We start from the raw sequence: 14,878 nt of genomic DNA on the forward strand, positions 1-14,878 counted from the left end.
TCAATCGACATTTTTCTCAACTTCTTTGTTTTGAGTTTTCTCTCAATTCTGCTGGTGTGTAATATCCAGCTTGGGTTCTCTGATTTGGTGTGTCATATCCAGATCAGAAGCCTTGGAGTATCAGGAGGCGAGCCATCTCTCTTGTGTCCCACATCAATCCACAAACCTTGATACAGATCGAGTCTTTGATTCTCTGTTTGCAAGGATTATATCTGTGATCCATCCTAGACACTAAGCAGGGTGATCCTGTGTCTGTGGAGCAGAAAAAAACATCTTTATAGCATCCCATAGCTCTAAGGAGAAGACCATATCCATCACCTTTCATCCACCCACGCCACCTTCAAGTGATCCAGGGAGAGACAGTCCTATCCAGGGCTACACCACATGTATAGTGATAGACCATGGATTTTACCATTATTAGCCATGGTATATAAGTGTTTTAAGGTATATTTACTAATATATAGAGTCTATTTAGAGTAATTACAGGTTCAGGTACTTACTGGAGAAAAATGATGTATTTGAAGCTATTTGGAGACTTTTTGAGCTTTACTGCATGATTGATTATTTATCAGAATATCGAACGACGGACACCAAGAATAATCAATCGATGAAAGACTTGCATCATCGACCACCCGCGAGTTGATGACAAATTAGAAGATTGCAAGTTTCACAAAAATTTCAATAATTACATTCTAAGTCCATGGCCGCCTGTTAAGCTATAATATTAGGGTTTTGTATCATTTTAAAGGCAGAATTGCCTAGAGACCTTTTAGACCTAGTTTGGAGAGAACAAAAAGCCACCATTGGAGAGAGAGCTTAGGATTGGAGAGATAGATCTAAACTACAAAACAGAGAAGATCTTGAACTGCTTTGCTTTCATTTACTTTATTGCTTACTCTTGTTTTTCACTTTAATTAAGTATTATTCAGACCATCATAACTATGTGTTTCATGAATATGTCTCAGTAGTCCTTACTTTTAGATTTAGGTTTCTCAATAGGTTGACAAATGTATTACTGACTCAAACTATTGTTAGGGTGTTTAAAAACATAGTTCTTCATCTAGTTATTCTTAAAGCTAAGTTTAGGATTGATCACCTTCAAACTTAGATCTTAGGATTAATTGAGTTCAAGTCATTGTTTGTCTCAATACCTGAAAATAAACTAGTATGATCTAACTGACTAGATACAAACGAGAGTTGATCTAGTGAGTTAGAGAATATAAATCAAACCCGTCCGTAAAGTTTTGTGGAAGAAGCATCGATCGACGCAACAATAGTTCTGTCGATCGATATTTTGAAAGGTGTATCGATCGATGTTCTTAACGAATCTTTCTCACTATTGATATACGATAGTTGAAATCCGAGATCCAGATTATATAATCAGATTAGATTATATCTTAGTTTGAATTCAAGAACAATTAATATTAATAAACCCCTAAAAACCCAAATTAAGTATTTACTTATCATACCTGAGAACATACATGAATCTAGTTATTCTCCCGACTGTTAAGAAGCTCAAAACCAACCAATCGAGCAATAACCTTGCTCACCAATTCATTTACTGCTTTAAAACCTATAAACCAATTAATCTAGCCTATTTCAAAGACCATAATCTATTGTGTAATCCTAGAGTCTCTGTGGATTCGATCCATAAGTACTACATCTGAACTTTTTATTTGAGAGAGTAATTCACTCTTTAGGGTAATTTGAGTGATATCATATAACAAAAATAGTTTATAGATTTTTAGAAAGGATTTTTATTGATCATAGCACAATTTCCAGATACCTGGAAAGAAAATGATGGTTTGAAAGAGGTACCAGAGACCGCAATAAAGATGCGAAACAACAAAATACAAAAAAGGAAAAGAAGTTAAGCTAGAGTGCACAACTCAAACAAATACATTATTAATAATGTCTAAATAAGACTCCCTACTTAAATTGGTTTTGGTTCTCGAGATCCTTGTTGTTCTGATCTTTCAAACTGGCCATATTCTGGTTCTTGACCTTGGTCTCTTGAATCTGAGACTCGGGAACATCGTGAATAGCAGGCGGTGGATGAACCGCTGTATCCGAAACTGGAGTGGGCATAACGGAGGTTAGCTTTGTCATGTCAATGGAATGGTCGGTCACCGTTTTGGATTTCTCTGTTTTCTCAGCCACCGGAGTTTTGTAGTACTTGAAGATTATGTAGAGAATCATTTGAACAGCTCCTAAGAACGCGCCCAACACATTTGGAAGCTTCAATAGTTCAAAATTAGATGTAAAGGACATTAATATTCCATTTATCGCCGACATACAATGTTGCACAAAGAAAAATTACCGACATCGCAACAGAACAAATTACATTTGGTGTTTCTAGTATTCTACTTTAAATTTAGTGGGTCCAATTATTTATATAATGCTAATCATATGCGTACGGTTTACAATCATATATTCGTCGACACGGCATTCATATTATAGTATCGTACCAAACAGCCTTTGCATATGTAGTTAGAATAAGCTAAAATGAACAAAGGTAAAGTGGTACACTACTCATTTTACTTCATTGCGAACCACCCATATATTCTAATCATATAATGTTGTGCGGTCTTTTTTATACGCTTAAAAATTACCGAAACTGAATTAAATAAGAAAAACTCACCGCAACGTAGAAGTCTTTAATAGCGAGACCGTAGAAGAGCCATGTGACGGCGCTAAGTGTAAGAAACAACGATAAAGAGAATGGCATAAACTCCACACTTCTTGTTCGTATAACCACTCTCTGCACCAATTTATCATTGTTTATTTTAATATTTTAATATATAATGCTCCACATAACCAGGAAAGGAAAGACAAGTAGACTATCTATTTAATATGAATATTTATTATGTTCTTCATAGGTATAATACGTAAACTTAACATGCTTCCTTCGCATAGATAAATCTTATTTTTTTACGCATGTCTAACACATACATAATACGTACCATGATACTTAAAGGAGCTGCGAAAACGATGACGGAAAATCCAACACAAATCCCTCCGAGAACTTTCTCACGTGTCGATCCTTTGGTTAACATCTCGCAGACAAGGACAATGGCGGCAAAACCCAAAAAGTTCAAGAGACCAAGAACCTTTAAAGTGGATATCTGCAACATCATTTCAATAATCTATCTGTGAGAAAACCAGATAAAAAGGCATTTATATATGTGTTCGTATGTGCATGTCTATGATTAACGTGAAAGCGGAAAAAAAAAAGTATTTTAACATACTCTAGTTTTCTTGTTAGCATAGGTTATGAAAAGGACGATGTAGATGGTTTCGATGAAGCAGCCAACAGCGTTTATTGTGATGAGAAGCAAGCCTGAGCCATCTTTTTGCATAGCATAGTAAATCCAAAGCAATGCGCTAAATAGCGCTGAAAGATAGGGAAGAGACTGAAATCCTTCTGTAGATTTCTTCTTGCATATCCTTACAAAGGTCGGTCTACATAAGATTGAAAGTTGCACAAAAAAAAAAAAGTCTACATAAGATTGAAAAGAACTTTTAACTAACTCGATAGAAAGACAAGAAAAAAAAAGAGAGTGACTAAGAACATGTTGATTCTTACACTGGGGCTAAGAACACGACGAATGATATAATGTTACCTGAAAAATTACAGCGTAGAAACATTATGACTTTATCATATAAACAGTATCATTCAAAATGTTATATAGAGCTTGCCCCTATAGATTTGATATGCAACCGAAATTATGAATGCTTATATATACGTACCCATGATTCCGAACACAAATGCCCATACATTGTGAGGTAGAGCCATTTGTTTCTGCTTTCTTGATTATTTCTCTCTCCTTTTTGGTCGGATTATTGACAAAAACTATGAACGGGAAAAGAAATATCTAAGACCAAGTGAAAGAGCGAGATAGAGCTCTTGAAGACTCTTCTTTCTCTTGAAAGCCAAGCTCTAGTTTTGTGAGTTTTAGCTATGAAACAATGCCAACCATAGCAGATATATATAGAGGGTTCACATGTGAAGGGGTGTAGTGTTAATATGTTTAGAACGACATCGTTTCCAGAGTAATGAGAGAAGGACAGGTCACATTATTGGTCTCAGATATTTTCAGTTGATGTTTTCTTTTAAATAAAAGTTGTATTATATTTTCATGTGGCAGCACTCTTGGTGTCTATTAAATTAGAATCAAACTTTATACCACAAAGCTATGTTTATATTTGTAGTATCGTACTCATACGAATGATCTAAAAATTACTTTCTTTAAGAAACAAAACAAAAAATAAAAGAAATTGGAATAAAGAGTGGTCGATAGAGGTTTTATTAAAGTCACTAATGAGTGGTTACTTAGTATTTTCGCGGCGTAACCAATAAGCCCGTTGTTCGGCTGCTATATTTCTAGCTAATTACCAATTAAAGAAGTATAGATCACTATGATTTTGATTTACTTCAAATCATCTTTTAAAGTTTTTGATTCCCTAATAGCTAATTAGCGAGGAGGGGGAGTTGATCGAGCTTAACGATTCCATCAGAGCCCCACACTAAAAGCGAACTGTGCTGTTTTTTTAGGTTAGTGTTATTCAATGTTGAAACTTTATTTTCACTTACCAAAGTAACTCAAATCGTTATTAGCCGTAAGCCTGGGACGGATCGGATATCCGGGCAATTTTAAGGTATCCGGATTCGGATCCTTATCCGGCGGATCCATAATTTTATTATCCTTATTCGGATCCGGGGTTTCGGATATTCGGGTGTCGGATATCCTTCTAAAAATTGTAATATCCGGCGGATATCCGGATCCGGATTTGGATCCTTAAAATAAATAAAATAATAGTAATAATATATATAAAATATTAAAAATAATTTAAAAATAAAAATATATAATGTTTTTAATTATTTCTATGTATAATATTACAAAATTTACATAAAATTTACATATACTATTATAAAAATGAAAATATATTATAGTTATTACTATTTTTGAAATAGTTATTAATAAAACTTACAGATCCGGATATCCGGACTAAAAAATCAAGATATCCGGATCCGGATCCAGCTTTGACGGATCCAACATTTTATTATCCGGATCCGGATTCGGCCCCTCCGGATATCCAGATTTTCGAATCGGATCCGGATCGAATCTCGGATCGAATCCGGATCTCGGATAAAAGTTCCAGGCTAAATTAGCCGTATGAATTTGCTGAATAATAAATATGATTTATGTTGTAACAATAAAGAGTTTATTGTATTAAACAATATCTTAAAAGGCCAGATAGGGCGGTCCAACAGCGAGTACTACCATTAAAATTCCTAACCGTGATCGCTCTTTTTTTTCTGGTAAAATGTGATCGCTCCTTTTTTAATGTACCAGTCAACTTAAACATTTACACTGGATTTCCGTCACTATGTATATATTATGATTTTGGGTTAATCTTATATTCCCGATTAATCATTAGTATCTGTACAAGCAGGGGCGGATCTACAGTATACAGAAAATATAATCCCTGATACTGATGCTACATGATCGGCCAATGCCCTTGGTCGAGCAGCCTCTTCTACAAGTTGAGCAGCTCCTATAGCATCAGTATCAGGTATTACATTCCTCTGAGCGTATAGTTTCTGACCTGTTGCATTACGCAGATGACCATCCTGGTCATACAGGTTTCCATTCTCGTCCTGTCTCAGAATAACAATCGCAACCATGTTTCGCGACTGATGATCGATCGATGTACGCAGTGTAGTATCGATCGATGTAGATCGGTCGACGATGAAGGTCGGATGTCGGTCGACGGTTGGGTGCGAGAATCAGTCGACGTGAAAGCTGCTGCGTCGAGCGATGTGGAACGTTGGTCTTTGCGGATTGTTCGTTCCAAGTGACCAGGATCTTCTGAGAATAGCAGGTGTTTGTCCTTGTTGCTTCTGGTACTGTTGGACATGCACCTGAAAAGACAAGAAAAAATTTTTGTGTCAGAATGGGGGTAGAGAAAAGAATAAGAATCAGTAACACTAAATCTAATAGCGATCAGAGTTCTCCGGCAACGGCGCCAAATTTGATACCACTCAAATTACTCTAAGGAGTGAATTACTCTCTTAAATAAGAGGTTCAGTTGCAGTACTTAGGGATCGAATCCACAAGGAGCTAGGGAACCTATTAAATCGTTATTAATTCTAGGTGTTTGTTGTTTTATGGTTTAAAAGTAAATAGCAATCCTAATTGAGGAAGTCTATTGCTCGACTAACAAGATGATTGGGGGTTTAACTTTATTGGAAGATATTAGATACAGGGTTTCTATTCAGACGTTAGAAATTATAATCCTATAGATGCCTAATAGTTGCATGCATGATATATTAGAGCTCAACTCCTTAATCACAGTGATCAGCGATGGCAATGTTTCACTGGTTAACTAACTAGATCTTGGATCTCAACTATCGTCTTTTGATCACAAGAAAGTGCCGATCGATGATCCTATATGGATATCGATCGATACACCTTTCGCAATATCGATCGATTGTCAGAAGAAAATATCGATCGATAGCTTCTAGCTAAGCCCTAGGCGCGGGTTGATAATGCTCACAAGTCTCCTAAATCAGCGGTAGCAGTCCTAGCATGACATATTAGATTCAGGACATGGTGATCAAGGATGCTTGACACATGCAAATTCTTAGGTTCATGTTCTAGTTAGCAAGGCTAAAACAAGCATTAAGAACAATCAATCAATGAATATCACAACTCTGCAAATCTATAGTTGGGGCTAATCCCTCTAACCTATTTGAACCCTGAATTTAACAAGTAAACTACTCAGATATAGCTAAGCAATTCATGACACAAAATATAGATAAAAACTGCATATAATAGAATAAATGAATCAATGGAGTTACAATCACAAATCTCTCTATGATTTTCTCTCCTAAAACTCTCTCTCTCTCTCTCTCGCTGAAAGTAAGAATACAATGGTGGCTAAAGCTCTTCGCCTCCTAACACTTAGGAAAGTATATAACTATTAGGTAAAAAACTCGTCAGGGGTAATATTGTAATTTGGTTAAACCTTGGGTTTAAAGTTGGCTGGAACCAAGTCGCGCATCTCGCGTCTCGACATCGATCGATGGTACAGGATGTACATCGATCGATCATAATTTTCAATCATCGAGGCTTCTCTTCTGTATCGATCGACGGCACTGGATGTGCATCGAATGATTGCTTCTTCTTCGTATCGACCTCTAATGGTCAGCTCGGATGAAATCTCTTTTAAGCTCCTAAATACTCCATAATCATCACTTTACTCTAAGATACTGCTGAACCTGAAAACATACCTAATAGGATAGAATATATAATATATAGATAGTAAAACACTTATATACCATGGATGAAAATGGGTCAAATCCATGGTATATAAGTAGCACCGATCCTATTGTGACAGACGAGTGGAGAAGTAGGCTGGTCCGAAGCTTCAGATCGACTCGTTGTCTAGAGGATTACAGGCGAGAAATTGCGGTTCACTTCCTAGAAGGCGACGCGTATAACTGGTGGCGTGATGTAGACAAGCGTACCAATGGAAGTCTCGAGAGTTTTGCGGAGTTCGAGGTCGAATTCAACCGCAAATACTTTCCGGCTGAGACTTGGGACAGTCAGGAAGCTTAGTTTCTAGATCTGGTCCAAGGCCGCAGAACCGTACGAGAGTACGAAGAGGAGTTCAACCGACTCAGACGGTTAGTTGGAAGGGAGCTGGAGGACGAGGCAGTTCAAGTTCGTCGGTTCATCCGAGGCCTAAGGCCGGAACTGAAAACCCACTGCTTGATCCACACCTTAAACACCATCGGTGAACTGGTTGAACGAGTGGCTTTGTTGGAGTCTAACTTGGCTGAGGAAGCTAAGCTTAAGGCTAAGCCACAGTCTGGCCCGTCGGGCAAGACAAATGATAAAAAGAGAAAATGTGACCAGGTGGACGGAGGTAAGGAAATGTGGACGGAATCATCCAGGTGAGTGCTGGAAGGCCATGGGGGCTTGTGTTCGATGTGGCAGTATGGACCATGCGCTTCAAAACTGTACTCGACCGAGTCAGTCTGGTGGAAACGACTCGATGACTTGCTTCCAGTGTGGCAAGAGTGGACATTACAAGTCGGAGTGTCCCAAGCTGCAAGGAAGTCAGGGGAAGGGTCGTGAAGACACAGGCAAGTCGACCCAGAGCAAGCCGACCACAACACCTAGGGTGTATGAGCTGTCCCGAGACGACGGAGCTTCTGGATCGTTTTATTCAATTCTGGTAGTTTCTAAATTTATGTTTTTTCATTCAAGTAGAAATGTTTGGTCTGGAACCTAGAGTGACTAGGGGATTCTGGAACATAGAGTGTCTAGGGGATTCTGATGTGGGTCTCTTATAGGGACCCTCATGATTGGTTGTGTAAAAACCCATGTACTTTTCGACACAGGGGCTACACATAGTTTTGTGAGTCCGGAACTGGCCGGAAAGGGTCTTTTCTGTCTGGACGCTGGTGATAATTTTGGGATAGTGAGGGCGGCCGGTGGGAAGCCATGAACTCACTAGGTCTCATATCGAATATCCCAGTGTCAATTCAGGGAAAGGTATTCCATATGATTCTGGTCTATGTCCACCTAAAGAATCACGAGGTGATCTTAGGTATGTACTGGTTGGGAAAGTATCGGGCCACTCTTGATTACCATAAAGGTCGTGTGCAATTGGAGACTGGACTTCCCCCGATATAGTACCAATGTCTGTGTCCGGCTCAAGAGAAAGTAGTGGTTTCAGCAGTTCCTGCGATACGGATGCTTGAACAGGGTTGTCAGTCCTTTTTGGCTACAATTACAATTGTTGAGCCTGGCAATTTTGTCTGTCTGAAAGACCTTTCTGAGGATTCGTTGGTGTCCGAGTTCTAGGATGTGTTTTAGTCGTTACAGGGTTTCCCCCTGATAGGTCTGATCCATTCCTGATCGAACTGGAACCAGGGACAACTCCGCTGTCCAAGAGTCCGTATCGAATGGCTCCGGCCAAGATGGCAGAGCTTAAGAAGCAATTAGAAGAATTGCTGGACAAAGGGTTCATACGACTTAGTAGTTCCCCTTGGGGTGCACCAGTCCTCTTTGTGAAAAAAGGATGGTAGCAAGTGTGTGTGCATCGACTATCGAGGGTTGGACAGGGTAACTGCGAAGAACAGGTACCCATTGCCCAGGATAGACGAGCTTCTGGATCAGCTAAAAGGAGCCAGGGTTTCTAAGATCGATTTAGCCTCAGGGTATCATCAGATTCCTATTGAGCAAATTGATATTAGAAAGACAACATTTATAGAGCCGTTCGGTCTGACCAATGCACCTGCTGCATTCATGAAAATGATGAACAGCGTGTTCCGGGATTTCTTGGATGAATAAGTAATCATCTTCATTGATGATATTCTAATTTGCTCTAAGGATGAGGAATCTCATCGGAAACATTTGAGAGCTGTGCTGGAACGATTACGAGAACACAAAATTTATGCTAAACTCAGCAAATGCAGTTTTTGGCAAAAGAGTATTGGGTTCCTCGGCCATATTGTTTCTGACCAGGGCGCCTCAGTGGATCCATAGAAGATCAGGGCAATCAAGGATTGGCCCCGACCACGCAGTGCCACAGAAGCCAGAAGCTTCCTAGGGCTGGCAGGTTACTATAGAAAGTTTGTGAAGGGATTCACGAGCTTGGCTCAGCCTATGACACGGCTGACTGGGAAGGACATTAAGTTCACATGGTCTGAGGAGTGTGAGAGATGTTTCTCCGCGCTTAAGGACATGCTGACTAGCGCACCCGTCCTGGTTCTTCCGGAGGCAGACCAACCCTACATGGTCTACACGGATGCGTCCATTACTGGACTCGGTTGCGTGCTGACTCAACATGGGAAGGTCATTGCTTACGCGTCAAGGCAGCTGAAGAAACATGAGGGAAACTACCCCACCCTTGATCTTGAAATGGCTGCGGTAGTGTTCACCTTAAAGATTTGGCGATAATATTTATATGGGGCCAAAGTCCAGATACTTACAGACCACAAAAGTTTGAAGTATATATTCACCCAGCCTGAGTTGAACTTAAGGCATAGGAGCTGGATGGAGTTCGTGGCCGACTACGACCTGGACATTACTTACCATCCGGGCAAGGCTAACCTTGTGGCTGACTCCTTGAGCCGGAAGCAGGAGATGTAACGGTCGATAGCGGGACGAGCGAGCCAGACGAGGTGGGATGTTTTGTACGTTTAAATGCTTTGAGGTGATGGATAGACCCAACCTGCTTACCCGGATCCGAGCGGCCCGAGATCAGGACGAGAACCTGAAGACGATTGCTCGGAATGACCTGATTGAGTATCAAATCGCCAAAGACGGTACGATCTTAGTTCATGGTCGGATCAGCGTACCCAATGATAGGAGTTTAAAGGATAAGATTCCAAGAGAAGCTCATAAGTCCAGATTTTCGATCCATCCTGGAGTGACCAAGATGTATCATATTCTTAGACAGTACTATCATTGGATACGGATGAAGGTCGATGTGGCCGAATGGGTAGCCAAGTGTCATATTTGCCAACTCATCAAAGTCGAGCAACAAGTTCTGAGTGGAAGTGGGATCACATCACGATGGACTTCGTGACAGGGTTTCCACGACCAGGAATAGGAATGATGCGGTCTGGGTAACTGTGGATCGACTAACCAAGTCTGCCCACTTCCTGGCCATAAAAAAGACTGATGGAGTCGACCGGATTGTATGCAAGTACATTGACAAGATTGTGAGGCTACACGGAGTACCTTCAAGTATAGTTTCGGATAGAGATCTGAGGTTCACTTCTCATTTCTGGCAAGCTTTTCAGAAAGCGTTAGGAACAAGAGTGAACATGATTACGGCTTACCATCCCCAAACGGATGGGCAGTCAGAAAGAACTATACGGACGCTGGAGGATATGCTTCGAGCATGTGTCCTCGATTGGGGTGATTCCTAGGAGCGGCACTTGCCCTTAGTGGAATTTGCTTACAATAACAGTTTCCACTCAAGTGTAGGCATGTCGCCATACGAAGCTTTGTATGGACGGCCATGCAGGACACCGTTATGCTTGACCCAAATGGGGGAGCGCTGCATCATTGGCCCTGAGATCGTGGAGGAAACCACGGGAAGATCAAGTCTGTGCGGGACAAGATGAAAGCCGCACAGGACAGACAAAAACATTACGCTGACACACAAAGGAAAGAACTGGAGTTTGCAGTGAATGATATGGTCTATCTCAAAATGATTACCTTTAAAGGTAGAGTGCGAATTTCTGGTAGAAGGAAGTTAAATTCAAGATATCTGGGTCCGTTCAGAGTCATGGAACGAGTGGGCAGTGTGGCATATAAGTTGGACTTGCCATCTGAGATGGAAGCCTTCCATGACGTATTCCATGTCTCTCAACTTCGGAAGTACTTGCCGGATCAGGACGTCTTCGTACCAGAAATACCATCTGATCTAGGTACGAACTTAACTTTGGAGACAAGGCCGGTTCGGATCGTAGATAGGATGGAAAAAACAACGAGAAAGAAAACAATCCAGATGGTCAAGGTCATTTGGGATTGTAGCGGTCGAGAAGAAACGACTTGGGAGACAGAGGCTAGGATGAAGAACTATTTTCCAAAGATGTTCTACCTGTTTGTGTTGAATGAAACACATGAATCGGATTCGAGGATGAATCCATTGGAAGTGGGAGAGACTTGTTACATCCGTGATCCTAGATAAGGATCGACGGGACAGCCATGGTTCAAGGAAATGAACCAGCCAGTCTCACGACATAAAGGCAAGCGTTCCATGGCCAAGTTAGAAGGTTAAGGACTTAAGGAAACTTAGACTTAACCTTATACAAGTCAAAAAGTCAGCTAGGACGAGTAAGACGGTAGCTGGACGAAGTGAACGGGTAGCTCGACCAGCTCAACGAAGCTAGGTTAAGTCACTCCAGCTTGACCACTACTAAGTCAGCTCCACTAGCTGAACTACTAGCTCACTCAGCTGAGGCAGCGGGGAGTTAGCTCTTCTCAGCTCGACGGACTGTTTGGGTTTCGGGCCGATGGTCCGGGTCCGGGTCAGTGGCGGGCCGTGAGGTCCGGCCATGGGGCCATGGGCTGTTGGGTCTTTGGACAAGGCCTTCAGCTAAGTCCAGAAGGCTTGGGTAAGGGCTTGGGATTCTGTCCGACCCAAACCAAGTTGGTTTAGGCGATGGGTGATATCACTCAAATTACCCTAAAGACTGAATTTACTCTCTAAAATAAGATGTTCAATTGCAGTACTTGGGGATCGAATCCACAAGGAGTTAGGGAACCTAATGAATCTAAAATTTTAAGTAGGATGTTTCATGATTTAAAATGTAAATTTGCAGTTTTGTTGAGCAAGTAATTGCTCGATTGATTGGTTGAGGTTTTGGTGCTTAAAAAGAAATAGCTAGACTTAGGGTTTTTATTCAAGAAACCTGGGAATATAATCCTACAGATGTCTAATGAGTTGCATGCATGATAATGTAAAGCTTAACTACTAAATCAACAAGTCAATCAGCTCTCGCATGTCTGGACTTGTCTATTAACTAGATCAAATGACCCAAACAAATGTGTTCGATCAATAGCAGTGTCTATCGATGATCCGATAGGGATATCAATCGATACACATTTCACTCCGTCGATCGATTATACAGTATGGATATCGATTGACGCGTTTCTAGTTAAGCTTTATGCACGGGTTGAATGATCCTTTCTAAGCTCACTAGACCAGCTCTCGCCTTACTCTTAGCAAGAAACTTAGCTCAGTTAGAATGTTTTCAGGATGAGAATGAAGCTATCGCTTTTATCTATCAATCCAAGGGCATGTTCTAGGTAGCTAATCGAGAAACATGTATTAATGACAATCCTAATGACTATTATCACAACTCAGCAATCTATAGTTAGGGCTAATCCCTCATAACCTATTTAAACCCTAAAATCTAACAGTAGAACTACTCAGACATAGCCAAGCAATTCATGAAAGAAATTAGGTAAGAAAACTTCATTAGAATTTTAAATAAATATTAATGGAGTTCCAATCACAAATTATAACTTTGGATCTTCTCTCCAATCTATCAAAATCCTAAAAACCATTTGCTGAAAGTAATAAAACTAGAAACACAAGAAAGCACACTCTTCCTCTGACATGGTGACAATGCTTATATAATTAGGTTAAAACTCGTCAGGGGTAATCTTGTAAATTGGTGAAGACTTGGGATTCAAGTCGGCTGTGACCAAACGGAATTTCTGCGCGCTTCGCTGTCGATCGATGTTCTGATGTGAACATCGATCGATATTTGTTTCTCACTATCGACCGATGGTCGAGCTCGATGGTCATCTCGGATGCTTGCTCCAAATATCTCCAAATTGCTCCAAAATCATCACTTATCTCCAAATCACTTCTGATCTTATAAATGTATTAAATAGACTCTATAATATAATAATTAGTAGTAAAAACACCTATAAACTATGGGTGAAAGTGGGTCAATTCTATGGTCTATCAACTCCCCCAGACTTACCCTTTTGCTTGTCCATGGTCAAATCCATGGTCTATCAAATCCATGTCTGGCTTTGTCTATTAACTAGATTTAATGACCCAAACAAATGTGTTCGATCAATAGCAGTGTCGATCGATGATCCTATAGGGATATCGATCGATACACCTTTCACTCCTTAGATCGATTATCCAGTATGGATATCGATCGACGCGTTTCTAGTTAAGCTTTATGCACGGGTTGAATGATGCTTACTAAGCTCACTAGATCAGCTCTCGCCTTAGTAAGAAACTTAGCTCAGTTAGAATGTTTATAGGATGAGAATATAACTACTCCTTTTATCTATCAATCCAAGGGCAAGTTCTAGGTAGCTAATCCAGAAATAGGCATTAATGACAATCCTAATGACTATTATCACAACTCAGCAATGTATAGTTGGGTCTAATCCCTCATAACCTATTTAAACCATAAAATCTAAACAGTGGAACTACTCAAACAAGGCCAAACAATTCATGGAAGCAATTAGATAAGAAAACTTCATTAGAATAGTAAATAGATATTAATGGAGTTCCTATCACAAATTATAACTTTGGATCTTCTCTCCAATCTATCAAAATCCTAAAAACCTTTTGCTGAAAGTAATAAAAATAGAAACACAAGAAAGCACACTCTACCTCTAACATGGTGGCAAAGCTTATAAAATTAGGTTAAAACTCGTCAGGGGTAATCTTGTAAAATGGTGAAGACTTGGGCTTCAAGTCGGCTGTGACTAAACGGGCTTTCTGCGCACTTCGCTGTCGATCGATGTTCTGATGTGAACATCGATCGATATTTGTTCCTCAATATCGACTGATGGTCGAGCTTGATGGTCATCTTGGGTGCTTGCTCCAAATATCTCCAAAATGCTCCAAAATCATCACTTATCTCCAAATCACTCCTGATCTTATAAATATAATAAATAAAATCTATAATATAATATTTAGTAGTAAAAACACATATAAACCATGGTTGAAAGTGGGTAAAATCCATGGTCTATCAATGGGGTGCAAGGTGGCCGAGAGGTGCAACCTTTGGCCGATGATGCCCATTCGCTCCAAGTCGTGCCTGTTCGTGGGGCTAGACTTACCCCCTTGTTTTTTATATATATGGGGCCTCTCCTGTCGATTTCATTCATCCAATTCCAGTGTAAAATACTCAGAGAAATCGTAGAGAGAGAGAGTTTCCGGCCAAAGCAAGGCCGATTGTGTGGTTGTTAGGTTTCCGGCGACTCTGATCGTTTGTGAAGCAACCTCCGATCAAGTATGGGTGACCGAGACCAGGAGAAGAACATGGAGAATCCTGAAACGGTTCAGAAGGTATGTGGTGGGCCGTGGC

General features: G+C 40.3%; 1 protein-coding gene across 1 annotated transcript; it reads right to left on the bottom strand.

Moving 5' to 3' along the window:
* Window positions 1-1,761: 1,761 nt before the first annotated feature.
* On the bottom strand, window positions 1,762-3,946 carry LOC106316010 (bidirectional sugar transporter SWEET13). Its single transcript, XM_013753870.1, has 6 exons — window positions 3,751-3,946; window positions 3,587-3,623; window positions 3,249-3,462; window positions 2,964-3,125; window positions 2,642-2,761; window positions 1,762-2,238 (listed from the first exon to the last, which is right to left on the bottom strand). Exons 1-6 carry the CDS (start codon window positions 3,794-3,796, stop codon window positions 1,930-1,932), a joined length of 888 nt encoding a protein of 295 aa, XP_013609324.1. The 5' UTR covers window positions 3,797-3,946; the 3' UTR covers window positions 1,762-1,929.
* Between the last annotated feature and the right edge of the window lie 10,932 nt (window positions 3,947-14,878).

This window comes from Brassica oleracea, chromosome C9 (genome assembly GCF_000695525.1).
Source record: "Brassica oleracea var. oleracea cultivar TO1000 chromosome C9, BOL, whole genome shotgun sequence".
NCBI classification, from domain to species: Eukaryota; Viridiplantae; Streptophyta; class Magnoliopsida; order Brassicales; family Brassicaceae; genus Brassica; species Brassica oleracea.

Coding starts and splice junctions, on each gene's coding strand:
- LOC106316010 (XM_013753870.1), bottom strand. CDS start 3,796: ATGGCTCTACCTCACAATGTATGGGCATTTGTGTTCGGAATCATGG. Junction 3,126..3,248: donor ATGCTAACAAGAAAACTAGA/GTATGTTAAAAT, acceptor ATGATGTTGCAG/ATATCCACTTTAAAGGTTCT. Junction 2,762..2,963: donor CAGCTCCTTTAAGTATCATG/GTACGTATTATG, acceptor AAATTGGTGCAG/AGAGTGGTTATACGAACAAG.